The 27,656-nt window shown below is 39.0% G+C and overlaps 1 protein-coding gene across 1 annotated transcript; it reads left to right on the top strand.

Annotated features, from left to right (window-relative positions):
- Positions 1-392: 392 nt before the first annotated feature.
- On the top strand, positions 393-27,656 carry TBX18 (T-box transcription factor 18). The gene is made up of 8 exons (XM_039224706.1): positions 393-699; positions 1,876-2,080; positions 4,218-4,319; positions 8,144-8,315; positions 16,065-16,232; positions 19,202-19,266; positions 25,296-25,390; positions 26,932-27,656. The coding sequence occupies exons 1-8, from the start codon at positions 393-395 to the stop codon at positions 27,654-27,656; spliced, it is 1,839 nt and encodes a 612-aa protein (XP_039080637.1).

Raw genomic sequence — 27,656 nt, 5'->3', positions numbered from 1 at the left:
AAGGCAACAAATTTCAATTACAATCCCTAATTTGTGTCTGCAGAGTGTTTTTTACCCATGTTAGTCCTCTCTGGCGCATCAGTCGAAGCAGATCTTGGAGCAGCAGGAGGAGGTGGAGGGGGTGGGAGCGAAGGAGTGCATCAGTGAGAGAGCGCGCGCGAGAGACCGAGGGAAGGAAACTTGGAGGGCGCGTCGCTGGTTCCTTGGATCCCGACAAGAGCGAGAAAGAGGAAACGCCAAATTTGTTTTTGCCCGCGGCGGGGAAGGGGGCAGATCGGCCTGCGGGAGGCCCCGAGAGGCGTTCAAATTTTGGTGGGGGAGTAGAGCGAGTGTGTGCGTGTGCCCGCTTGAGTGTATATGCGCGAGGGGCGGGCGGGCGCCAGGCGGCGGGGATGGCCGAGAAGCGGAGGGGCTCGCCGTGCAGCATGCTAAGCCTGAAGGCGCACGCCTTCTCCGTGGAGGCGCTGATAGGAGCCGAGAAGCAGCAACAGCTTCAGAAGAAGCGACGAAAGCTGGGCGCGGAAGAGGCTGCGGGGGCCGTAGGTGACCGAGGCTGCAGCCGCGGCGGTGGCGCCGGTGAAAAAGGCTCCTCTGAGGGAGACGAAGGCGCTGCACTCCCGCCACCGGCCGGGGCGGTATCCGGGCCCGCCCGGAGCTGCGCAGACCTGGAACGGAGCTGCGGCTCCCGGGGAGCCGCGGGTGAGTCGGCCCTTTCCCGCCTAGCTTCTTACCCGCGCGCCCCTCCGGGTCCCACCGGGCCGCGCGGCCGCGGGGGACCTGAACTTCGGCGAGTTGTAGGAGTACGCGCGCGCGGTGCCCCCCTGTGCCCGAGGCAGTTCTGCCACCAACGCATTGGCCTTGGGTGTCCGGGCGCGAAGCTCACGGCCGCCCTGGCAGTTCTTGCCGTTCAACTCTGGTCGCCCTCCAGACGGTTCAAAGGCCGCTCCTAGCCTCGCATTTCAGGCTGCCGCAGCCCACTTGGCGACCCGCGCCCTCCTCCGCCGCTGTTTTCGGCTCTCGGCAGTGCGGGGCTTTGCCTTCCGCATCTGCCTCCCTTGGGGATCCAGCCAATGGGTGCTCTTTTTTCTTTCCTAACTTTTAAAAGCAAGGGGGTGGGGGGAGCGACGGCATAACCCCCCCCCGAAACCGGAACGAATGCCCTAAACAGTTTTGGCAAACCAGGAAGAGGGCGGCGTATGTGCAAACGTGGTTTCCCGAGGGGTAGCTGAGCCCTTCCCTTCCCCTCTGGATTCCCGACACCAAGGCCGACGGCCACCGTGGGCTGGCTTTTGGCGCCTTTCTCGTCCCTCCGTTGCTTGGCTAAGGAGTTCAGGGCGGTCGGGGAGTTTGGCGGGAGTGCAGTCTGAAGAGCTTTCTAGAAGATGCCTCCGGCCGGGCCCAAAGCGAAGCGCCTCGGAAGCCTAACGGGAAGGGAGGCCCAGGCACTTCGGACCAGGGATCCAGACGCCAGGCGGTTTTGCAGCGTGCGTTTCGGGTGTGCCAGGGTTTGCACTGAGGTCCTGGACTCGGGAAGCCATCTCAGGCTCTTTGGGGCACTTATCCTAGACCCCGGCGGCGGCGCGAAACTTATTTTGGGGCCTTGACCCGCGGAGGCCCGGAGGGAGGGATGGACGCGGCCCTCGCGCTTTGGGCCTCGGGACTTGGGGATCCCGCTTGCACGTCGAGTCCTTCTGGCGGGCAGAGCGGTCGTCCACCCCTGGACCAGTTTGGTAGAGGAACCCGAAGACGCGAAAGCTTCCCCTTTTCTCCTGGTCTTTTCGGTCTCTCCAACCGCCCTCCGGGAGTCAAGTCTCCCCATCCGACTTCCCCTCTCGAGCCCTCACCGGTTACCCCTCTTTGCCCTTTACTGCCCAGGCGGCTGTGAGGACGGCTTCCTGCAGGGCGCTTCCCCGCTGGCGTCCCCGGGAGGATCCCCGAAGGGGTCACCGGCGCCGGCCCTGCCACGGCCCGGGACCCCACTGCCCTCGCCGCAGGCCCCGCGGGTGGATCTGCAGGGAGCAGAGCTCTGGAATCGCTTTCACGAGATCGGCACTGAGATGATCATCACCAAAGCGGGCAGGTAAAGGGCGATCCGACAGGGGTCAGGAAGCAGAAGGGCCTGCAGAGCTGTGGAGTCTCTGGTTAGCTCTTTTGTACAGACAAGACGAGGCCCGGGTTGTGGTTCACTTTTGAGGCTGGCTTTGCCTGTCTACACCGCAGTGCAGTCGGTGTTGGGCACAGCCCCGCCGCACTCTCGGATATTAGGGAGAAAACCACCGTCCCCGCTAGTGCGGTAGCGGTTGAGATTGATACTCCGTATGCTGGGTAGTTAGAAATTCGTGTTTCTGTTTACGTCTGTCTAGGCATTTATTTAGGCTCTAGTTATAGATTCTGGAACCACGAAACAGACGACTCTCCTTAACCTCTCCTTTTTTTAAAAAGCGCAGTTTACTCTTTAGAAAACTGATTTTTTTTTTTTTAAGATTCCAGACTGCCAAGTTGGTTCTTTATCAAAAGATTTCCTAGCAGTGTAAGAACGTCATGTGCTATTTTGATGTTACACTAGAATGAAAAGTTACTGGAATCATCAGTAATACGTGTACAATTCCTGCAAAAATAATTACCCGGTTTCTAAAAACCATTCTGTTTGTGGATCCAGTTTCATGGTTACATTTTTTTTTTCTAAATGAAATCCAACACATTCGCCTAAATTTGCTGAAGAGTACCACATACTCAAAAATGTAAGAAGTTATATCTGTTTTTTCAAAGTGTGAAATTTGCACATCCAGTTAGTAAAATAATTTTGTTGGGTAGATACTGTTAATTTGAGGAAAGCACAGCCATATTTGCATTTTAAAGTTTTCAGTTCATTTAGTGCAGTGAAATCTATGAATAATATCTTCCTAAAAAGGAACTTTAAAAAGCACAGCAACTCTTTCAGGGAGTACACATGGCAAAAACCTGGATAGCATAAAAGTATCCAAACTTATTAGAAATTACAAAAACATATTTTATTGAATCCATATGCTACCTTCTACATTTTCACAGAGCTTTTATTAATGATCCAAATTCAGTCTTCAACAACACAAAGCAACGGTTGTCTTATAAAGGATGTAGTTAAAGACCTTTACTCTTTATCTTACAGGTGCACTGAAATAACACTAAAACAGCCAGCATATTAAACTGTTCTCATGCCTAGTTAGGAATAATGGACTTTCTTTACTCTGGAAGTGGTCTTTAATGGCATTATTGTTATAGAAAAAGGTTTTAGTAAATAACAGTACTAAAATTTGCGTTATAAGGTTAAATTAGGAAAAATTAGATTAACTGGCAGGGTCCTAAACATAAATCACTAGATGAAAGTTTAAAAAAAGAGAACTGCTCTACTTGTTTTTTAATACAATAATTTGCTGTTATAGTCATGCTACTGTATCCTTTTTAAAGGATAGCTGGGTGTACTTTAGCATCTCTGATATGCATCTCTGGAAGCCTAGAGAAATGCAGATTTTCATTTGTTTTAATTAGCAAAGTTTTGAGTAAGTGTAGCTAAATAAGAAAGTATTTCCAGGGTATAGTGAGGGAAGGAATGATTTGGTAAATATACATTGTGTTTAGTTTCTGCTTTCAATAAAGAAGTTTTACTATACCTTTCAAATTTAGAGCAACTTTTGCACTTCACCTTTACCATGCTGCAGACAGGAAGTCCTGTCTCAATAAAGAACATATTGTTTGGTTATAGCATGGCACATTGGCTCCTTGTGGTTTTTTATAACCCTTTTAAAATTTCACATTATAATATATTTTATCACTTGTACAAATTCAGATTTTCTATTTCTACCATTTGGAACATTTTATTATTCATATCATTAAAGTAAATATGCTTATTTAGATTTTTGTTTAAAAAATAAAATTCTGGTTTTTTTTTTGTTTTTTTTTTTTAGTGCTATTACTCCTTCAGTGTACAATTCTTTTCCTTTTAGCTGTACTGACATTTCAGTAATCACAGTGCATGACAGGGTACAGCAAATTACATTTAAGTCTCAGTTTTGATGTGTCCTATATTCTGATCCTTTGAATTACATTACCAAAGTGAATGCTATAAACTTTTCCGCATGAAAAACAGAGAGGTTTCCCTAGGTTTCTTCGCTTATTCATTGTTCGTGCTTAATCACAAACAAACAAAACCCATACCCTGTTTCTCCCCTCCGTATGCATAGGCGCATGTTTCCAGCAATGAGAGTGAAGATCTCAGGACTAGATCCTCACCAGCAGTATTACATTGCCATGGACATTGTGCCAGTGGACAACAAAAGATACAGGTACAGTGATCAGATGGATTCAAGAGGATAAGAAAATGCTAGGATTTTACAGGCTATGCCTGTTTCATCTGTGATGACTATGATGTTTGTTTCCAGAGCCTGTATAATTTCTAGATCTATAACCCAACTCCCGACAGATCCAGTAGCCCAGATGGTGCCTTCTCTTACAGTTAATGTGGAAACTTAATTTTTGTTTTGCTTTTAACAGATACAGAAGAAGTGTTTTTTAAGCATTAAGAACTTTAGATAAAGGCTAGTGTAGCGTTGCTAAACTGTGTCTTTTATAATGATTCACTTTTCAATTAGGATTTTGAGAGGAAATGTTAAATTTGTAGGTGTACATAATATTCAATGAAATGTTTCATTTTCTTTGTGATTGTTTTGATCTTTAAATAAATTCCCTTTACCTTGTTATGTTCAAAATTATAATTGTTGGCAAGCTTTTTTCCTTTAATTTTAGAAAAGTATTGAAGATTTTTATACTGTAGGAAATACAGTCTTCTAATTCATTACGATATTAGAACATCTTTAAACTGGTAATGAATTTGTTAACTTACTCTTGTTTTTTAGTTGGTAGTTAACAGAGTAGATTTAAAAAGAATGTTGTAATAATTAGATTTTGAAAGAGTACATATTTACTTGGATGTTAGGTAAAGTTGGAAAAGATACACATTCTTCAGTTTCAAACCTACGTTTGCTCTATTTTCTTCTGCAAATAAGCCAGTCAGCAGTTTTCAATGACAATGCTTTTTACTTTCCTGAGGAGTTAAAAAATGCTAACATTTAAAAAGAACTTTTGAGTAGAAGGTCAGAAGAAGCTGCTTTAAATTTTGTTCTTTGTTTCTATATATTTTTTAAAAATTTTATAAACAACTAGAGCATTTAGCAAGTTTTTCAGTGTAGTCAAATTTGGTTTTCATCACTTTTTAAAACTTAGGGAGTACTTTTTTTTAAACAGGATTATTGTGTCAAAAATATATAGATTTAATTAGTACAGGCGCACATGGAATGCTAAAAGAATGGGCAATAAAAAGGACAGTTTTATTATTTGTGTTTTGTATTATATTACTGATTTTAATTAAATAACTCATTAGGGAGTTTGCTAAAATTATCTACGACATGGTAGAAACTAGAAGGCATTTAGTCTTTAAATATACTTGGCTTAAAATCCATATTCTACTCTGGGTTTTGTGTTGAGAAAGATAATGTAATTCTTAATGAACTTAGAAATTCTTCCTTTCTCTTCCATATTTTTCTAAATATCTCTCATGTATTTTGGGTGGTTTCTTTTACTTAATTGATTCTTATTATTCTCACAAAGAGCAAGAAAATCTTCAAGTATAGTATTAAGATGTCAAATTTTGAAAGATCGAATTGTAAATCATTAATTTGTTCTCACTTATAATGCTTCCAAGGAAGTTTGGTTTTAGCAATTGTATTAAGAATATTTCACAAAGAATATGTAACATGTAGTGTGTATTCTGTTGGTGGTGTGGATTTTTGAACTATTGAACATGTGTACTTTTTTGAGGTCTGATAAAGCATATTACTCTATTTTGTGAATAACTATAGAGGAGTTTTTTCCTTGCATTTCTAAGATTTGCATTTTATTTTCTAACATTTTTAGGAATAGTAGAAAAATTTTTTTGGTTATTTTCTGTTGTCAAAGTGATATTTGGTCAAGTTAAAAATGTTTGTGATTTATTATAATATAAAATTAATATTCATAAAAGCCCATGCACTTAGGAACTTATTTACTGAAATTCACTATACCAGTTCAGGGAAATTTTTAAAAATCATTTTTAATTTTGTGAGTATGTACTTTTTTCTCCAAGAAAAGGACTTAAAGAATAGAAGGCATATTGAATCAAAAGAGAATAAAATATGTGACATTAGTCAAAACAGAGAGACTTACTAGAGATGTTATAAAAATGTCTCATGCTATTTATGAAAGAAATTTGCATACTACACCGGTAGAATTCTCTGAGACTATTCACACATTATTGCTTTAAATTGTATGTCATATTTTAAAATACAAATGAAGGAAAACACCTAAGTATGTAATTTCATTTTATACCCTTTTCTAAGTGAATCATCATATACTAGTTTCTAGTTTTTGTAATAGTGAATTTTAGATTAACATTAATAAATGATAATCTGAATATAGGATTAAATATTAGAATCTTATTTATTACCTGAAACATTATTATTTAAATGTATTGTTCTTATGGAGTCAATATATTTGAAATGCTTAAATGAGCAGAAGAGAATGTTTGGTCTCTTTATTTGAGAAGTAGCATTAATTAGATATACCCTGATTTTCAAAGTTTGATGTATATTTTGATTAGTGGAATTTGAAAACTAAAGAATCTTCTTGTAAGGATTGAGAAAAAGACATAAAGACCTATATTTTTTGATTATATAAAATTTTTAAGTTAAACTTAATACACCGTTTGCAATTTTTAGCTGAATTGAATTAGAAAAATGTTTTAAATGATAATAGCTAAACCTTTTTTCCTAAGAAAATGAAAATATGGAACTTTTGACAGTTTCCACTTGCCTTTCTACCATTGATTTCATCAGCCTGTACATTGTTTAAAATGTGGAGTGATCTTAAAAGAAGCAGGACACTTTAAAGACACCACTCTCGAGGTTTTTTGAGATTCATTTAAAGATGTGCTCGACAACTTAATAGTTTCTTCATGTCAATTGAATATCCAGATGAAAAATGAAAAATATCAGTATGCAGATGGAATGTCTATTGTGAATAAGTGTGAATCATAAGAATGAAGATACTTGTATTTATGGTGGTGATAGTGTGCATAAACCCTTAACACATCACTGGCTCTGAAAGGTCAGTAAACCACGGCTGCCTCAGTTTTTTTTTTTTTTTTTACAAATAGTTTATTGTCAAATTAGTTTCTACATAACACTCAGTGCTCATCCCCAAAGTGCCCTCCTTCATGCCCATCCCCCCCTCCCCCCCACATCCATCAGTCCTCAGTTTTTGTCAGCATTCAAGAGTCTCTCATGGTTTGCCTCTCTCCCTTTCCCCCACCATTTCCGCCCTTCTTCTCCCCCTTGGTCCTCCGTCAAGTTCCTCCTAATCCTCCTATACGTGCAAACATATGGTATTTGTCCTTCTCTGCCTGACTTATTTCGCTCAGCATAACACCCTCAAGGTCCATCCATGTTGCTACACATGGCCAGATTTCATTGTTTCTCATTGCCATGTAGTATTCCATGGTATAGATAAACCACATCTTCTTGATCCATTCATCTGTTGATGGACACTTAGGCTCTTTCCATGTTTTAGCTATTGTGGAGAGTGCTGCTATGAACATTGGGGTACATGTGCTCCTATGCCTCAGCATTTCTGTATCCCTTGGGTAAATTCCTAGCAGTGCTATTGCTGGGTCATAAGGGAGTTCTATTGTTAGTTTCCTGAGGAACCTCCACACTGTTTTCCAGAGGGGCTGTACCAGTTTACATTCCCACCAACAGTGCAGGAGGGTGCCCGTTTCTCCACATCCTCGCCAGCATCTAGAGTTCTCTGATTTGCTCATTTTAGCCACTCTGACTGGCGTGAGGTGGTATCTCAGTGTGGTTTTGATTTGTATTTCCCTGATGAGGAGGGATGCTGAGCATCGTTTCAGTTTTTTTGAAAAGTGCTTGAAATCTTATTTTATGTGTATTGGATGTAAAGAGCAAGTTGTTGTTTTTTAGACTTAAAAAAAGAAGATACACAGTTTGTCTGATTCTACTGACTTGGAAATTCCAAGAAAGCAATATTCTATATACTGAGCCTTGTCATTGCCTTCTAGGTATGTTTACCACAGTTCTAAATGGATGGTGGCAGGTAATGCTGACTCCCCTGTGCCACCTCGGGTGTACATTCACCCGGACTCGCCTGCCTCGGGGGAGACTTGGATGAGACAAGTGATCAGCTTTGACAAGCTGAAGCTCACCAACAATGAACTGGATGACCAAGGCCATGTGAGTAGATGACTTCCCTAAGGTGCCACCGTCGGTGATGTAGACATACCTATACTGTGTCTGCCTGAAGGGCTTGAACTTCTCTCAGATCAGAATATTCCTCTCTTGGTTGGTCAGCATGTGCCTGATTTGTGCAAAATCAAGGTTATATTTGCATCAGAGACTATACCTGGGCCTGAAACATACCCTATGAAACATTTAATAGGTTAAAACTAGATACTGCATTTATATTAAAATGAAAGAATCTCAGACAGACTTTTTTTGGCCAGAACGTATGTTTGAAACCCTATAAGATGCTAATTATTATGCTGTGAATATGAATACTTAGGAGTTGGGTCAACAGGGATAATGGTTTATTGTGTCCCGCCTGCATCTAGTCCTTTTTCCTGTTGAAGCTTATTGCTTCCCAGTAATGGTCCAGGCTTTCGCTATTTGTGTCCCAGTTTTGTAATGCCATCTAATGTGTCAAAATATGTTACAGTAACAGTTACTTTTAGTCTTAAAACTGCTGAAACATGATATATAGATCAAAATTAGTCATTCCAATAATACAGTGATTTTTAACACCTTATTAATTGTTATGCAATGTTATTCCTAGGCAAGACTTCTTCATTATTAATTTAATAAATAAGTAACTCTGGATACATGCTAATTTCTATCAAAAGCTAGCATTTCTATTAGGATTTTGTTATTTGAGATGGTTTTGATTGAGGCAGGACTGAAATGCTTTCTGAAGAGTTTATCATACATAAAAGGTATATCGAATATCAACTAGTTCATTTCTCAAAGTGTGACATAAAGATAGCATATTTATGAGCAAATCTTTTCAAACAAAAATGCAGATTGTCACAACCTGTTAACAGTTATGACAGGATATGATTTGTAAGTTGCTAGACAGTATCTTAAGCAATTGACCTTAATAAAAACATTCAAGTATAAATTTCTTTGTGATACTAATGCAGTATCTAGATTTTTAAGACACATATATTTTACATTGCTTCTGTTTTTGCTTTTTATGATTTAAAACAAAATTAGAGGGCTTAGTCAGTCTGACTCTTGATAACAGCTCAGGTCTTATCTCAGGGTTCTGACTTCAGGCCCTGCATTAGTCTGTGGTGGGTGTGAAGCCTACTTAAAAAGAAAAATCAGAAAAGCAACATAGTAGATTTCTGAATCCACCTTCATCCCCTCTATTTTAGTGCATTACTTTATTTTTGTTCTTTTTATTCTTCATTTACACAGTCAAGTTGTAACAGTTAGTTTTCACTTGACTTCAGGGAAGGAAGACAAGTTTCTTCTGTCTCACTGAGGGAACAGACTGAAGTATTGCCAGCATGTTCATTGAGGTGTCTTTTGTTTTTGGAATAGAAAATTTAAGAATAATACTGTTAAGTGTGACCTGTTTTCAAAAGCTTAAGTATCCTCTACTTTTCTGAGTTCTACAGTTTGAGAATATATCTTTTAAAGAGATAATTGGGTCTAAAAACTATACACTGTCATATATAAGGTACATACTTCTTTCAGTAATTTAAATACATTATGGTCACTTTCTAATTTAAAATTTTTCACTTCAGATAACCGGCTTTATATCTAATACTTAATGTATCTGCAATATTTGATGTAGATACAGTAATCTATCTGTATAATTTAAACTTTGTAATTTCTTTAGACTTTCTGTCAAACAGTATTCTCCAGAGGAGCAAAACCAGTAGAATGTGTAAAAATATATACATAGAGAGAGATTTATTTAAGGAATTGGCTCACATAATTGTGGGGCCTGGTAAGTCCCAGAACTATAGCAGCAGGCTGGAGACCCAGGGAAGAGTTGATACTGCATCTCAAGCATGAAGGCAGTCTCAAAACAGAATTCCTTTTTCCTCAGGGGAGGTCAGTCTGTTTCTTTTAAGGCCTTCAACTGATTGGGTAAAGCCCATCCACATTATGGAGGGTAATCTGCTTTACTCAAAGTCTACTCACTTAAATGTTAACCTCATCTAAAAAATACCTTCACTGGGGTGCCAGGGTGGCTCAGTCCTTGAGTGTTTGACTCTTGATTTTGGCTCAGGTCACGATGTCATGGTTTGTGTGTTCCGAGTTCAAGTCCTGCATTGGACCCTGTGCTGACAGCATGGAGCCTGCTTGGGATTCTCTGTCTCTCTGCCCCTCTGCTACTTGCTCTAATGCTCTCTCTCTCTCTCTCTCAAATAAATAAATAAATAAATAAATAAATAAATACATACATAAATAAACTTAAAAAAATTACAGATTCCTTCATAGCAACATCCAGACTGTTTTTGCCCAAATATCTAGGGAACATATCCTAGCCAAGTTGACACATAAAATTAATCATCACATAGCATTTGTTTAAACATAAAGAATACATTGCAATAGAAATTCAATTGCTTATACCTAAATAATTATAATATTTCACTTTTATGAAAAATAAAAACATAGAAAACAATAAAAATCTAGTGAAATGTGTCATTTATCAATGAAGTTTTACTTTTAAGTGTGTGGCAGGGTATAATATTTTAATACAGGGAGGTAATTAATGAGTATGTGAAATAGGGAGATAAAGATAGGTACCTGTTTTGGAAGTAAGAAAATTGCCTTTGTGCATGGTAAAAATATATGAATCAGTTGATACTAGAGAAGAATATAGGAGGGAAAATGCTCTTTTCCATTATTTATTTTTAAAAAGTATATATTTATTTTTATTATTTTCAAGTTTATTAGTTTATTTTTGAGATAGAAGGAGAGAGAGAGAGAGATGAAGAGAGAGAAGAGAGAGAGAGAGAGAGAGTGGGGGAGGGGCAGAGAGAGAGGGAGACGCAGAATCTGAACCAGGCTTCAGGCTCTGAGCTGTCAGCACTGAGCCAGATGTGAGGCTCAAACCCACAAACCATGAGATCGTGACCTGAGCCAACCTGAGCCAAACTTGGATTCTTAACGTACTGAGATGCCCCTTAAAAACATATTTTTTAAGACTTTGTAAAATGTATTATAAAATAAAAAGCCTTAATATCTGCCTTCAGTGATCTAGCCTAGATGGGGAGAGAAGACATGCACACAGAAGATCATGCTGTCAGCCTAGAGAAATACAGATGTCACATATTTCAGGTAGGAGAGATTAGGAAGGCTTCATGAAGAAGTTGTGTGCTGTATTTATATACTTGGTTTGATGATCCCAAGTGAGGTTAGATTGGAGATTAGGAAATTGTTTCTTATTCTATTGTTTATTTGTTTATTTTTAAGTAGGCTTCACACCTAGTGAGGAGCCCCATGCGGGGCTTGAACTCAGGTTCCTGAGATCAAGAGTTGGATGCTTAAACGACTGAGCCACCCAGGCGTTCCTCTTATTCTATTGTTGATATGATTCAGCATGTAGAAAGACAGTAGTACCATTTTGGTAGGACTTTCTAATTCACTAGTCCTTTTCTTGATGCAGAGACCTCTCAGGAGCTCACCCCTCTGCCATCATATGGTTAAGGTTGGCCTTCCTGCAGTTAATTTCTAACTAAACAAACTATAGACACAAATGAGTGATGAATTTTGGTTTCTTACCTTTATTGGCCTCTCCCCTCCCAGTTTTACTCTTCTAAAAGTATATAAGCATTCAACATAGTGACCTGAGAACTGCATTGTAGACTCAGGACTTTTATTAAACACAGTGTGTTTAACATAGGAATCAAATCCTCATGGGGCTGTGACTGGACGTAGAACTGCATGAGACATGAGGTTATGTGCCACTAGGTTTTCCTCAATGTGACTTCATCTTTCCAAATACCAGGGATTATTTAAAGAGGAATATTGGAGAGAATGTAGGCTGGAATGTCTTACCCCTCCACAAGTAATCCTTGAATGTTGTAAAGACTTTATAATCTCTACATATCCTTGGGGAATTCGTAACCAGCTTTATGTTGTATTGTATACAACCAAGACTGGCCCGTGGGCTACTCATGTGCAGATGGTTAGCATGCTTGGGTAAGGTATTTCCTTCTCATCATGTGCATGGTTCTCTATTCATCTGGAGTTTGTTGTCTGGAGGGAAACATTTTACATGAACATCTCTGAAGAATTAGAAGACATTCAATAGGTAATGGTGTCTCTAAACCTTGGCAGGACTCCCACTCACAGTGTTGAGGTGCTTTGGAAGGTGCATGACCAGCCTACCATAGTCAGGAGACCTGTGGAGGATCCCTTTCTCATCTGCCAATGCATCGGTGACATAGTCACCCTAGCTCTAAGTTTGTCCTCACCCTCTTTCCATTTCTGCTTGAGAATCAGGTGGGGAAGTAAGGTATTACAAGGGGGATTGCCAAGATCTCTTTGAGGAAGAGACTTATAAGAGCTTGGCGATTCAACATGTTCATGTTCATGAGCACGTCACTTTGGCTCTCCCAGGCTTGGTTTTCTCGTGTGTTGTATTAGAACCAGAGGATTTTGAGTGAATCAGATGAGCTGGTGAACTTGAAAGTACATATTTGTAAGGCATGTTTTATATTCAGTGTCACATCTGAGACAAAACCAAGGCCGTCTTGCTTTGGAGCTCGTGATCAAACGTTACTGTCTTGACCTCTCCCATTTAAAGTGAATCAGTGCCAGTTATCACCAATAATGCAGGGAGCTGCATATCTGTTCCTCCTCGGCCCTTTGCTTGACTTGTTCCAACACTGGCATTTAGGTCATCTAGAAAATTTCCAGAGTCAGCAGGTAATGTTTCCTTATTGAGCTGTGTTGTTAAGGCACAGCTGGCCTGTCTGTCAATCTTCAGGCAGTTTAGGCCCTTGACTTTAGACGTAAGTAATATCATGCTTCTTTTGACTCAAAACTAGTGTCTTTAAAGTGTAAAAGACATGTATTAAAAAAAACCGTTCATGAACATTAGTCAATGTGACTATCTGTTACTAGGTAATGCCAGAAAGAAAAAAAAATCTTCCATTTAAACAGAACAGAGGGCATGGTACATGCAGATCCAATATAATTATTTGAGTTTCAGCATTATCATGCTGGCCTTCTTGTTTATAGGGCCAGTAGTTCTCCTGGTTTTACTTGTTTTATTAAATAAGCGAAAAGATATTGACCGCTCATCATCATAAGTTTGATAGACCATTAAAAAGCAAATAATGGTATTTTATACAGAAGAACTGAGGTGTGTTTAGCATTACCTGAAAACGTCCAGGAATATACTAAATCCCTATAGATAAAATTGAAAACATGTTATTTTGCTTGAATGATCTCCAGTTAACTGGAGTTAATGGCAGTTTAAATGGCATTTGCCATTTAATGTGCAAACATAGGCATGCCTCAGCTACTTCTGTACTCTACCCCAGCATACCCCACTTTAGGTCATTTTGGAAATTCTGTAAGGATATAAAGAAGGAAATAAAATTTAAACATATATAGCAATATGAAGAAATCTGCTTGAGAGAACAAAGACTTCATAAATTCAGAACCTGCATTCATGGAATAGTAAACAGAAACCCAAATCAGTTTTAGTTTCCTTTATTCCAAGTTAGTTTATTCCAGTCTTCTGAAATGAGCTATGTATTTATTTTAGTTTGTTTGATGTGAAGTAGCTTTCTCCATTTTTCCTTCTATTCTGGAGTTACTGATCATTACAGTCATTAGAATAAATCTTGCATTTGTGTTTTTCAGACTTTATGATTCACACAACCACATGCACATATTACATTATGATCTAGTGTAAACACACACAAAGTGAACAGTGTTTTGCAAAACAGTACTTATCCTTACTATAAGGAGCACACTTGATGTTTCTACTTTATAATTTTATTTATTTAAATAATTTCTTGTTGAGGCATATTAAATTGATTTTTGTGAGCCACTAATGGGTTATTGAAGTTCTGTCCTTTTTTTAGACCTGGAAAGGTTATTGAAGTTCTGTCCTTTTTTTAGACCTGGAAAGAGACTTCCAGAAGTTGCAGATTCATGTGTGTGTCCACACGTGACCGTGAGAGCTATTGTATTCTCTATCCTTTCCTTAAACTCACACCACCTCCCCATCAAGTGGATCTGGTGGGCACTATCATTAGATCTGCCATCCAGGCATTTCCTCTCCTGATAGAAAATTTTAGGGTGAGGGGTGTCTGGGTGGCTCAGTTGGTTAAGCGTCCGACTTCGGCTCAGGTCATGATCTCATGGTTGGTGGGTTTGAGCCTCGCATCGGGTTCTGTGCTGACAGTTCAGAGCCTGGAGCCTGTTTTGGATTCTGTGTCTCCTTCTCTCTCTGACCCTCCCCTGCTCATGCTGTCTCTCTCTGTCTCTGTCTCTGTCTCTTTCTCTTTCAGAAATAAATAAAGCATTTTTTAAAAAAAAGAAAATTTTAGAGTGAAAACCAAAACAAAACTGACCACTGTGCTGGTTACTGCCCTAGAGTAAAGACATCCTCTTATGGTAATAAACACGCTTTCTGGGTATAGAGCTCTTTGTTTTTGGGCTGACCAAATATTCTGAGTTTGGCTTCCAATAAACTGCCTGCACCTGAAAAACACGAGGCAGGTCAATCACTGTGCTTTTCCAAGACTTTGTTTAAGTATTTTTCTCTCAACTCCCAACCCCCCAAATCTGAATTCAGATCATGGACGTCTGGAAAGATAGAGTTTTATTAACTAAACTAATTAATGAATACCTGACTATGGACTCCCAACAGCAAATAGAAAATTTCATTGGATAAGGATATTTCTTTACTCCACCTCCTATGCCTCGAAAGCATAAAATGTATACAGAAGGAGAAAAAAAATTCACCCACAATCCCATTATCTAGACGTGATCACTGTTCATATATTTCTGTGGGTCCTTTTTATTGTCTATTTTCATATAGTTGTGATAGGTTTATAAACAACTCGGATCGTTTAACGTTTAAATAAGCATTTTATTCTGTGGTTAAAAATGTCCTGAACAGCAGTTAGTAATGGCTGAATAACATCTGTCCTATTGTACAGACTCTCATTGACCTAACTAATCTGCTCATGTAGTTTATTGTTTTTCCACTGTTATAAATGGTGCACTGCCCATTCTACATGAAGTGCTTTTTTGGGGTTTGAAATATTTCCTTAGGATAAATTCTCAGAAGTGAAATCATTGGGTAGAAGGTAGTTGAACCATATTATCAGATTTCCCTAGTAGAGTCTGAGTGCATTAGCTTTTCCATCCCCAGGTGCCTGGGTTTTGGAAGTTTCATTGTGATGAAGGTATGGACACTGGGTTCTCTGGGCAAACCAGGGATGCTGCAAGCCACAGACAAAGCAGACCCTTGGGTCTTCTTAAAATTCCTTTTGCTGTGAATAGACATGTTGTCATCACCAATAGAGGAAAAATGCTCTCTTAAGAAAAACCTTGGTGTGCAAATACTTACTTTTAGAGGATGATTGTGGTGGAATTTAAATAATAATTTTAATCTCATTTTTGGTTTTATTGATTTGGACTTTTATATTCCATTTGGCTCATTATAAATGCTGATGAATTCTTGTATTTTCAGACATACATAGAAAATTAGATGTTAAGTTCATGGTTATTCACAGGGTTCTACCAAAATAATGACTTTCTTTTCCCTTTTATAGTTTTATGCATATTTTACAAATAACTTCTTAGCCCTTCCTCTATAGTTTTGATAGACTTTATTAAATTTGCACTTTTGCCAGTTTTTCTTACACATTAAAAGTTTAGTCATGGTGTTAAGCTTAGGCAGAAGTTCTTGATATATTTGGCCTTCTTTCCTTGACACAGATTATTCTTCATTCTATGCACAAATACCAACCACGAGTCCATGTCATCCGTAAAGACTGTGGGGATGATCTTTCTCCCATCAAGCCTGTTCCATCTGGGGAGGGAGTAAAAGCATTTTCCTTTCCAGAAACTGTCTTCACAACTGTCACTGCCTATCAGAATCAGCAGGTATTGTTCTCAGAATTGGTATCTTTCTACACTTTTCATTTCGGGTGTAAATTGAAAGCTAGCAATCCTTTTCACCATATCTAAATGTTACCAAGTGTCATAAAGCATTTGCCATGTAAGACATGTAGGATGTGTGTGTGTGTGTGTGTGTGTGTGTGTGTGTGTGTGTATAAAAACAAATCCTTATCTGTGATTCTCCAAGTAAGGCTACTATCACGAGATTTTCTTTAGATAAGAATGTGCTTCATGACTGACAATGTAAGTTTACTTTCCATTTTGAGGTATTGAATCATGAAGTCATAATTAAAATTAAAAAGCATGTGTATTGCCTAGGAAATACACAAGAAGAATATGAAAGATAACACATTATTTTAAAACTATAATCCATGAATTATAGGAAATATTTCAGAGGCATTTATCTTATGTAGTCATTTTGGTACATATGCAAAAGGGCTGTTTCTTTCAAGATATGCTTTAATTGTGACAATAGGTGATACACATGCTTATAAGCTGAGAGAACAGAAATTGTGGAATAATCTTTTCATAAAATTAGTAATAATTTTAGAGGTGAAATATTTTTGATATTGGTAAGTATATGTGTTTCTTTAAGGCTGTGTCAAGTAAGTGGAAAATTGATTTGAGGCAGTTTTTTAGTCCATGCAGTTATGACGAGTTTGCATAAAAAATAGTGATGTAGTTGTAGCTAATGTGGTCTGTGGTAGATTTTTTTCCTTTTTAATTTTAGTGATCAACAGAATTATTTTAGCTTTCTACTTCTCATTACGTTTATTTACATCTCAGTTAAATGTTAATCTCTGTTGTGGTTTCTGTTGTTCTATAGCTTATAAGGAAGTTTGGATCTTGTCCCCTGCATCTTCCTTTAGGGCTGGGAGGCTCATCCACTCTCATCCATGAGGAGTTGCTGGTCCCACAGCCAAAGCTGTCCTGTTCTCTCATTCACATTGCCGCGCTTTTATATAGACTTTAAGAAAGAAGTATGAAATTAACCTTTAGAAGGACTGGAGATAATTAGGAACATATTCTTAAAATATATTAGGTGCAGAGAATGAATTTTTTTTTGTTTTAGGAAAAAAGCATAAGGAGAAAAGAACTAAGACATTCAGTACCTTTTAAGCAGCCCCAGGTTATCTTCTTTCTCTGTCTCTGCCTTTCTCTGTCTCAAACACAAACAAATTAGCCATGTCAAATGTGAGTTTTCCCCCACCCTCTGTGTTATAATAAACAAGATATAGTAGGCTTTTGGTCCATGTTGGTGACTACGCCAATTGACAAACATTGACAAATCAATCGATTAATGGAGTAAAAAAAAAAATAAAAGGGAAATTGATAATGACAAAATGCAATGATATTCATTTTTTATCTTCTTGGCTACTGTTTTTAAGAATTCATTGAAAATTGGTAAGCAGCTTAGACCGGTGTTTAGCATGGGTTCTGAAGCCTAGAGCCCCAGCCTAATTCTACGGCCAAGTTACTTTATGAATGAAACCATAGGAAACTTAAGCCCCAGTTTAAAAGAAAACATAAAATTGTGATAATAACTACATATAAGTTGCCATGAGAATTAAATGAAATATGTGCATAAAATTCTCAGTACAGCGTACATAGTATGCACTCAGTAATACAAATAATGATAATAGTAGCATATCTCTGTTCAGACAAGTCACCATTATATAAATCTGTACTCTTTTTTGAAATACTACTTTAAATGAACATTTAAATTATTTAATGTTATTTAAATATTATTTAAATGAACAAAGAATTAAGCTATAATGAATTATAAAGAACTCCTTCAATGGCAGAATGGCAAACATGCTGAATTAATTAGCAAACCTTTACATTATATCCTTTATAATGTAGTTTTATCCACATACTAAGACAATATCATATAGAGCACATATATCTCAGGTGGTGCACAGAGCACACAGAGGACAATATAGGGGACTGCAGATGACTTTTCAAGGATGCCTTTTCTGTGCCTTAGTGTTGTCCAATAGTGGTCATTTGTCTTTAGCAAAATGGTATCATCAGAAGTATGTTCATTAACTTGGTAGATACCATTAAACCAAAGAGCATAAAAAACAAAGCACGATGTGCTTCTTACAAAATAGGCCTATAAATTCCTTTGGGCAAGGTGCAGATCTGTTAAAAAATAGATGGGATGTTGTTTATTAGTGTCAATTACAAGATGGTATAACTAAAAAATATGTTTAATGGAGATTATTAGACCATTTGTAAAATTTCCACCTCCAAATGTGAGTTAAAATTGAGACATCATTTAGTTCTACTACTTGAATAAGACTTAATCTCATTAGAGCCTTCCAGTAGTGTTTATCCCTGGTAAGACATTCACTATACTGCTCTGCTCAGGTCAGGATTCAACAGAAAAAAGAGGAAAGAATAAAACTTTCAGATGAGACCCATAAAGATGATTCAAAGAGAGACAAAGAAAAACACAGAGACAGAAAATTTAAAGAAGTGTATATTGCCTTCAGAAGAAGACAGGGATATGTAGAGGCTTAATAGCATTCAAGTATATAAATAACTTGAATACAGAGAAGTTGGTTATTAGCTGTTATCCATTACCAAGAAAAATAGGATTAAGCCATGTCACGGAGTTAAAGGGAAGAGCTTTAGTTCAGAGGGATTGTCAAAGGACAAGTTATCAAGAGAAGATTCAGAATTTCTTTCTCTAGTGATATTAAAAGCAAAACTAATTTTATCTACAGAATTTGGATAGGGATGAGGATTGTCTTTTTCTTAACAGATGAATGTCTAGGTGATTTCTAACATTTTCTTCTAGATTTGCAGCTAATAATAATAAAATATCTGAGAAACAGGGGAGAAGAACACAGTGAATTTTGGAATTACTTGTAGTCCTACCATTTTGGTCTTTAAAAACCTTCCTTGACGTTTCAAATATTTGATATAACTTTTTTTCTACCCTGCAGATTACTCGTCTGAAAATAGATAGGAATCCATTTGCCAAAGGCTTTCGAGACTCTGGGCGTAACAGGTAAGTCTTAGTGAGGAACATTCTGGCTCTGATAAATATATCTGATTTTTTATTGTGAATTTTCCATTACAAAGTAAAGAGTTAAATTTACTGACATGGTTTTGAAATCATTTTCTGATGAGGATTAAAATTTGTCGGTAACACTGGATCTTGGATGTAACTTATTTTGGGGTGTAGTGCTATGGCCTGCCCATTCCTAAGGTGAACTTTGATGTGTGATGCTGGCTGAAAAATGGAAGTTCTCAGATGCACACTGCATGCCACCTTCGAAGGGGCCTTGAGGAAACCTACCCTTTACGTACAGGGCTTCAGTGTTCCACATCAGTAAGTCTCTCTGCATCTGCTCTTGGTTTAGAATTTGCTTAGTGATGTCACGAAAATCTATTGATTCTGTCTTTCGAACATGATGGGTTTTCTCTTTCCCACAGGTTTCCAGTTAGAATATGAAACTACTCCCCATTGCCAAGAGAGCTGATGTTCTTCAGTTTCCAAATTTGTCTTGGCTCCGCTGACAGCCACACACTTGTTTATTTTTTCTGTGTCGTGTTTTATGGTGTTTGTACTAAGTGGGAGAGCTACAGTAATGAATTCTGCTCTATTACGTTTATCAGAAAGCAGATCACCCTAGTCTGTGTGCCAAGGGTTTTTGAATTTATTGATATGATTCGATTCCAATATAGTTTGGTGCAACATTTTCTAAAATAAGTATTGATGGTAATAGAGAGTAATAATAGACTAACGTTCTCCAGATGCCTTTTCAGGGTAAGGCTTTGCCTTAAATGTTTTTAAAAGCATTTTGCTTTTAGGAAGAAATACTGGAGAAAGTTTTATCATTTTACTCCAGAAATTATTCTAACACTTCTTGAAAACTTGGTATGCACAGGCTATGTCTGCAAGAAGTCAAATCCCCAATTATCTTGTTTTAGGGACCATTTGATTTAAAATTGTAGAGTGAAAACAATCAGGTAGTAGTCCAGATTTTTCATTCTTACAATTGATTAATCAGGCAAGGTTGGTGCAGAGATTTTTTTCTCAGAGTATACTCAAGTGCCTGCAGAGATTTGATTTCATCTTCATATTCAATGGCATTATTTAAACACTATGCAATGGGAGGACTAAAATGCAGCTGAAAGGCATTGAGAGTAGAGTATCCTTTAATTTAGTGCAGGTAGATCAACAAGGCTGATGAATAATAGGACTAGCTAATAATTCCCTCTGAAATTCTTCATTCTGTAGGAAGATTTGCAAGTATTCCTATAATACCTGTTGTCTGAGATTTTGAAATTATTCTATCTTTTTTAGATGTCTGTTTTACTGTGGAGAACAGCTCTGCTTGGCTTTTGCTGTTACATTAGCTCTTGGTTACCTATGCTGTTCAGAGGAGTTTCTAAAAGCTGAATAATCTAGTAACTGAGATGGTCACTGGTGAGGGACTAAAGGGAGCCTTTGGGGGGACTTCTTTTCTACCTTGACAAGTACTTTGATGGGATCTTCTTGTGCTTTTGGTTATAGCAGTATAGTATTTATCCATTTAAGAGTCTTGCATACTTCAATTCATTATTTTTTTAAAGCAGAGAATACATTTATTAAAACTCCCTGAAACTCCAGAAAGGCAGCATTGAGGCTTAAAGAATATATAGCCAGGAACTGTGTCTAGCTTCTCCTGTACCACTGACCTAGCAAACACATCGCTGCTGTCGATACTGGGAGAATCACACTGCTTGTATACTGTCTGTTCATTTTTGAAGCAATACATTTAAAAGTATTTTTAAAGGTGTATATTGGATAGATAACAATAGTGAATAAACCTATAAACAGAAGTGAGATGATAAGATGCATATGACAAGTTTTCAGGAAGAATTCTAGAAATGTCAGTGTAATGAAAAGCCATTGGATTTTTAAAATTTGGTCAGTGAAAAAATATCTGTGGGATTGATGAAAATAAACTAAGTCCCATGTTTGGTATCATGAAGTCAAAATGCTAGGTTTGATACGAATTTTTTCCTTCCCTTTGTTTGACAAGTATAGAGTTGTGGCATCCATGGTGCTCGCTACCATTTCTTTCCTGACTCAAAAATTTTTAGTTTTTTTTTTTTAACTTTTTAAAAAATTTATGTTTATTTAGTTTTGAAAGTGAGAGAGACAGAGTGCGAGCAGGCGAGGGGCAGAGAGAGAGGGAGACACAGAATTCGAAGTAGGCTTCAGGGTCTGAGTTGTCAGCACAGAGCCTGATGCGGGGCTCAAACTCACAGACTGAGAGATCATGACCTGAGCCGAAGGCGGACGCCCAACCAACTGAGTCACCCATATGCCCCTAAAATCTTTAGTTTTTAACGGACATACAGAACATAATGAATTATGTTTTAACACTTTTTAAATTTTAACACTTTGTTAAGTTTTTTGTTTTGCTCCAAATATTTAAGCAATATTATAGTACAAGAAAAACATGCTGAGCTTATACATAACTTTATTAGTGAAATAAATAATTTCACTTTTTATCTCATTAAAATTAATTTTTCCTACTTTTCAGGAAATAAATAGCTTTTCAGTCCTTATTTTGGGATGCTAAATATTTATAAATCAATATCCTCTATTTAAAAATTTAATTTTAACATTTTCTATTGATATATGCAAATATGCATATATAGAGGACAGGGAGTTTGGTCAGCTTTAAAGACTGCTAACTTATCTATTATTTTCCCTAAGAAAAGACTCAGTTATAGGTAAGACTTGGAAGGTGCATTAATGTTGGAGGCTTGGGGAAGGAGTGATATTTTTTCATAGAAATAGAGAAGAAAGCCCATGAGAAAAAGTTAATTATATTCCCATAATACCCCTGGTTCTGTTGTCTTGTTGTTACTACTTTTTAAACATAAATTTTGTTTTTATTTTTGCCGTGCACATGAAATAAGCAAATTAAGCAGGACAAGAAATAAACATGGACTTGTGATTTTTTAAACTTTATAAAACAATTTGCTTTAATTAAAAATTATCCCTTCCTGGTTATTTATGGTTCTACAGCCTATTTTATAGGAATCAGTAGCTTCAACCCTTAAAAGCTCTCCTGCAAGACATTTGCTATGTGAAAGAGAATTTATGTGCTGAGAATAGTTTCATTCTTCAGTTAGGCCTTGGGTTTGACCCTATAAAATTTTTTACTCAGGAAGGTACAGAAATTTCTCTGCTTTAAATACTTCAGGAAAAACATAACCATTTTACTAAATAAACTTGGCCATTTGATAGCATAAATTAGGGTGGCGATAAAATGTGGAAATTGTTCAAAGGCATCTTGTATAAATTATCGCCTTGGCCACACTCCTGCAGGAGGTGCCTTTTATCTTTTCTTTAACTAGATGGGAAAAGTCTCCATTACTGAAGAAAATGAAGGCCTTTTTTAAAAAGTCCAGATTCAGCTAATAAATATTTTATAACTGTTTCCTGCACAATATCTGAAATCCTTTTTGGAACTTGCAGTGTGAAACAGCAGCCTCAAGAAAAATATCAATAGCTCTGAGTCAGATCACTTGTCGATATGTCACCTTCCAGAGCATCCCTTTAGAGCTTGGGATTATACGTTTGTGATGATCAATAACGTCTCCCCCAGAATTTGGTCTGTGGATTTGTATTTGAAGCATAATAAAGTTTATGCTTTACGTAAACAATATATGTGGCTAAAAATAATGTGGCAATGCACATCTGTGTAGTTAATAAATGTCTAAGTCCAGTGGATGCTTATTAGTTACCTCTTGGCAAACTCCCCTTGAGACCACTCCATGACCACTTTGGTATCCTTAGTATTAAATCCATGATTACTAAAACTCATCTATGTGGTAAGAAAAAAGCAGTTTTATACAAAAGTGCATCCTAACATTCTTGAGCATTTAAAAAGCTTTTTTCTATAAAGTCATAAAAAATGAGTACAAACTAAATATAGATGAAACAGATAAATAGTCCCCAGCATTCATTAGTTGAGTATTAAATGCATCCTGCAGGCTACATGGGTTTTGAGGCTGACCAAGCTGCCAAACTGCCCCCAAATCAATACTTCATGTACATAAAATATTAGTGAGTAGAGTGATCTTGCACTTGGCGTGTAGTCAGCCCCAGATATGATGTCTGGTTTTGGAAAAATCACTTAGTAGCAAACAACTTTAGAGCTAGGAAATGAGGCAGAGCTTTTGTATACGAATCCTCACTTTGTGAGAAACTGAAGTCCAGGGAGGTTAAAACATTTACTTAGGGTTACACAGTGAATTTTAATGAGTTGCAGCCACAGCTCAATTCTCCTGACCCCCAGTCTAGTGTTCTTACTATAAATAATCCTCTCTCTGTAGAACACTGATTATATCCAAAGCCAGATTCTACCCTTCACTCTCAGTGCAGCCCAGGTATAAGGCAGGTGCAGATCCACTCTGTGCCCCACTCTCCCCTTTGACAGCCCAGTACTAGCATCTATGGGGGGCTGGTGATGGCTCTTTGAAGTGCTCCAAGAGCAGCACCCCCTGAACTTGTGACTCGAGAGATGAGTCAATCCTTGTGTGGGCTCGTGCATGCATTCACACTACCCATCCACACACATATCGCTGTCCCTTCTGTCACTAAGATGTGGTAGTGATGCTCCGTGGAGTCATTATAGACATCAAAAAATTAATAGATTCTACATTCTAAACACTGTAATAAGGTAAATCCAGTGTGTAAAATCTTAGAACTGTAGGCCAAGTTGTATAAGATGGTTTTATCTGCACATAGAACTTACTATAAGTGTTTAGACAGTTTTCCCCATGTTGTGTAGGTGATATGACTCCAGGGCCAGGGGATCCTCTAGTCTTAGTTCATAGTTCCTTACTTGGGGATGCAAGGTATCCAGAGGAGGTAGCAAGTTGAATGCAGGCTATTAGAGAAAGACCTGATCTTTAACATTTGCTTTAAATACAAATTATCTGTGTTAAATAAAAGTGTGTCTGACAATCACATAAGATGTCTGAGGATTGCTGGACACTCAGAAAGTAGGCATTTCCTACAATGGAGCTCAACGTTTCATGAAAGTCACAGTGTTATTAAGATTAACAAATTGCTTAGGGCTGTGGTAGTTGAGGGAAAACTGAGGTCTTGAGAATGGGCCAGTTGAGTGAAGTCCCTCATTTCCAGAACATAGAGGACTTAGTTAATCTGATAGAAGGAGAAGATGATTCTGAATCACTTATGGTAGGAGATACATACCTTTATGTCTGTATTTAGAGTAGTTACCCTTGGTTTCAAAAATACATATGTCATGTAAATAGTTTACAACCAACTTGTCCTGTCTCTTTAAGTATTCGTTCATTAAGCATATGTAGGGGCCTGAAAAGAATGACGCTAATACTAGCTCCAGATACTGCACCAGCCTGTGAGATCACCTTCCTGTGTTCCTCCTGCATGCTGGGCTGAGAAGTCAGTGCTGCCTTCTACCCACCTGGACTCTCTGTTGTTGGAGGGGGAGCCCATCCTGGCCTTCCTGGGTGTGGTGAAGATTGTGCCCCCCAGAGAGAAGTCAGTTTTCTTTGGATGTTTTTCTAAAGCTGGCTATTGAGACACCGAATGATGGGCAGAAATCCTTCTTCAGAAAAATTGGCTTTACAGGGTCATGCTTTTGTGGCAAAGCCTTGCTCATTAGAAGTAATGTTACAGGGAGAGAGGTTGGATTCCAGATCCCAGCAGGTCCTTGGACTCACATCAGCTAGGATGGACCACTTCACCTCAACTCCTTAGCACAGAGGGACAGCTTTTTATTCTCCGAGATCAGCTTAGTTTTCCCGAGAACATTAACAGGACATCTTGGGTGGCTTCCATCATCCTGTATGCCTGGTGGCAGAATGTAGCCCTTTTCTGAAGCATTTCTTTCTATCCGTGCCAAACTCCTACCCTACCAACATAGGGGGGCCCACCGTCAACACCAGTGATGTTTTCTGCGCTGCTTATTACTGGCGAAAGATCCAACTGCTCCTAACTAGGCTTCTTTTGTCCGCCTCCATCCCGATCCTTCCATTTAGAATGGGTTTGGAAGCCCTTGTGGAGTCATATGCATTCTGGAGACCTTCACTGCGGACTCTCACCTTTGAAGATATCCCTGGAATTCCCAAGCAAGGTAAAACACAAAGTCTCCTGGTCATAGATACAGCCCATTCTTGACTGGAAGCTCGGGCACTGAAAAATGAATGAGTTGTCATTTGTGTCTACAATGGTGACCTCATTACCACCGACCTCTTGTGACAGGATCCATCTCTTTTCTGTGTGGAAGGTGGATGGGGACTAGAAAAATGGCTGTTGTGGTCCATCGGTTAAGTCTGGGATGTTTTAGGCTGTTTATATATTTTGTGACCCTTACATCACCCTTAAATGTCTTGTTAAAATTAGCGTCAGACTGTGGGCTCTTGTGCCAGGTGCACTGCCCAGGGAATTGCCAGTGGTGGTCCCAGTTCACCCTTTCTTGCCAGCCTCTTTCCTCACTTTCTTCAGCACCATTGCCCCGAGTCAGGGTTCTCCTGTTGGATTTATGCTGAGAAGGGCAGGCACACTCAGGCAGACTTCCCTGGGCTCACCTCTGAGTATTTCCCCCAAACTCAGGCTAGTGTTTCCTCGGGAAGCTGCATGCAAAGGAATGATGCTTCCTTCTTGCTCAGTAGGTAGGACTCTCAGCCCACTTCAGCACTCAGGCTTTTTATGCTTGATCCTGCCCAGCACCCCGGTGACAATTAACATAGCTGGGTTTTAGATAATTATCATTGACCAGCTCGGGCTTTTAGATTATTTTGAGAAGCTATATAAAACACTGTTGCTGGAGCAATGAAGGCTTTACAACCTGTCCAGCCTGTTGGAATTCTCTCCCCCTAACTTCTGTCAGGTTTGCAAACATCAATCTGCCAGCAAATCCAGAGAGGAGGAGTGGGCTACCACCACCATTATTGATTGGACCCAATCAATCTCTGTTTCACAGGACTGTTTCTTTGGTGAGCCTCTGCTCTCGTATTAGCATGTGAGCCACCAACCTGTTTTCTGGTTGGAAGTAAGATTTTTGAAGTTCTAGACTCTTGTCTTCTTGCAATAGCCCTCTGGGTTATAGCCATTGATGCACACAAGCTTTCGGTGGGAAGCTACAGATGTATTTGAAGCAGGATGTGTCTTTGACCAGTTTGGGTCTTTCCTTTGATTTCCTTCTATTTTCTTGCAAGAAAATCCAGAGCAAGGTCTGCTGAAAGAGTAAAATTGGGAAAGAAGACCAGTGATGGCTATACTTTTGGAAGAAGATACAGAGTGAGATGAAATTTATAAAGTTGTTAGGAAAGTCAATATTTTATATTAGAGAAAAATCTAAAACCTTTGGGAAAGCTAATGGAGAGAGAAAATGTGGAAATTCTGTGTTGCAGTGTCCTAGTATCTTCTGCAATTAAAAAAAAAAAAATGATCCTGGGGAGATCATTTGCCTTGGAAATATTGAGAGGGCCTGTGTCTGAAATGTTTCAGTTGGAATTCAGTTAAGTTCTAATTCCTTGAGAGACAGAACCATCTCCTTTTCATCGTTCAGTGTAGGCTTCCTTGTGACAAGCTGTGTCTAGCTCAGGCTCACAAAATCGGAAGGCAGACATGGCTGTAGAGTCATTGCTCTTTACATTTCAACTTCTTTTGTAGGAAATACAAGTTCCTCCACATTGCTCCAAGGCTCTGGGAGTGGTGTCCCTGCCACCCACCCTCATCTTTTGTCTGGCTCCCCTTGCTCCTCTCCTGCCTTCCATCTGGGGCCCAACACCAGCCAGCTGTGTAGCCTGGCCCCGGCTGACTACTCCACCTGTGCTCGCTCTGGCCTCACCCTCAACCGATACAGCACATCCTTGGCCGAGACCTACAACAGGCTTACCAACCAGACCGGCGAGACCTTTGCTGCGCCCAGGACTCCTTCCTATGTGGGCGTGAGCAGCAGCACCTCAGTGAACATGTCCATGGGCGGCGCTGATGGGGACACTTTCAGCTGCCCACAGACCAGCTTGTCCATGCAGATTTCGGGGATGTCCCCCCAGCTCCAGTACATCATGCCTTCACCCTCCAGCAACGCCTTTGCCGCTAACCAGACCCATCAGGGTTCCTATAACACTTTCAGGTTACACAGCCCCTGTGCCTTGTATGGATATAATTTCTCTACATCCCCCAAGCTGGCTGCCAGTCCTGAGAAAATTGTTTCTTCCCAAGGAAGTTTCTTGGGGTCCTCACCGAGTGGGACCATGACCGATCGGCAGATGTTGCCCCCTGTGGAAGGAGTGCACCTGCTTAGCAGTGGGGGTCAGCAGAGTTTCTTTGACTCTAGGACCCTAGGAAGCTTAACTCTGTCATCATCTCAAGTGTCTGCACATATGGTCTGA

This window comes from Hyaena hyaena, unplaced genomic scaffold (assembly GCF_003009895.1).
Source record: "Hyaena hyaena isolate Hyena2069 unplaced genomic scaffold, ASM300989v1 scaffold_1727, whole genome shotgun sequence".
Lineage (NCBI taxonomy): Eukaryota > Metazoa > Chordata > Mammalia > Carnivora > Hyaenidae > Hyaena > Hyaena hyaena.
The sequence above is the reverse complement of the archived record's forward strand: the minus strand, read 5'-3'. Positions and strand labels throughout refer to the sequence as shown.

Excerpts from the sequence above, each read along its gene's own strand:
- TBX18 (XM_039224706.1), top strand. The coding sequence starts at position 393 with ATGGCCGAGAAGCGGAGGGGCTCGCCGTGCAGCATGCTAAGCCTGAAG. Across the intron at positions 2,081-4,217 it reads ATCATCACCAAAGCGGGCAG|GCGCATGTTTCCAGCAATGA; the intron begins GTAAAGGGCGAT and ends CCGTATGCATAG. Across the intron at positions 25,391-26,931 it reads CCCTGGAATTCCCAAGCAAG|GAAATACAAGTTCCTCCACA; the intron begins GTAAAACACAAA and ends CTTCTTTTGTAG.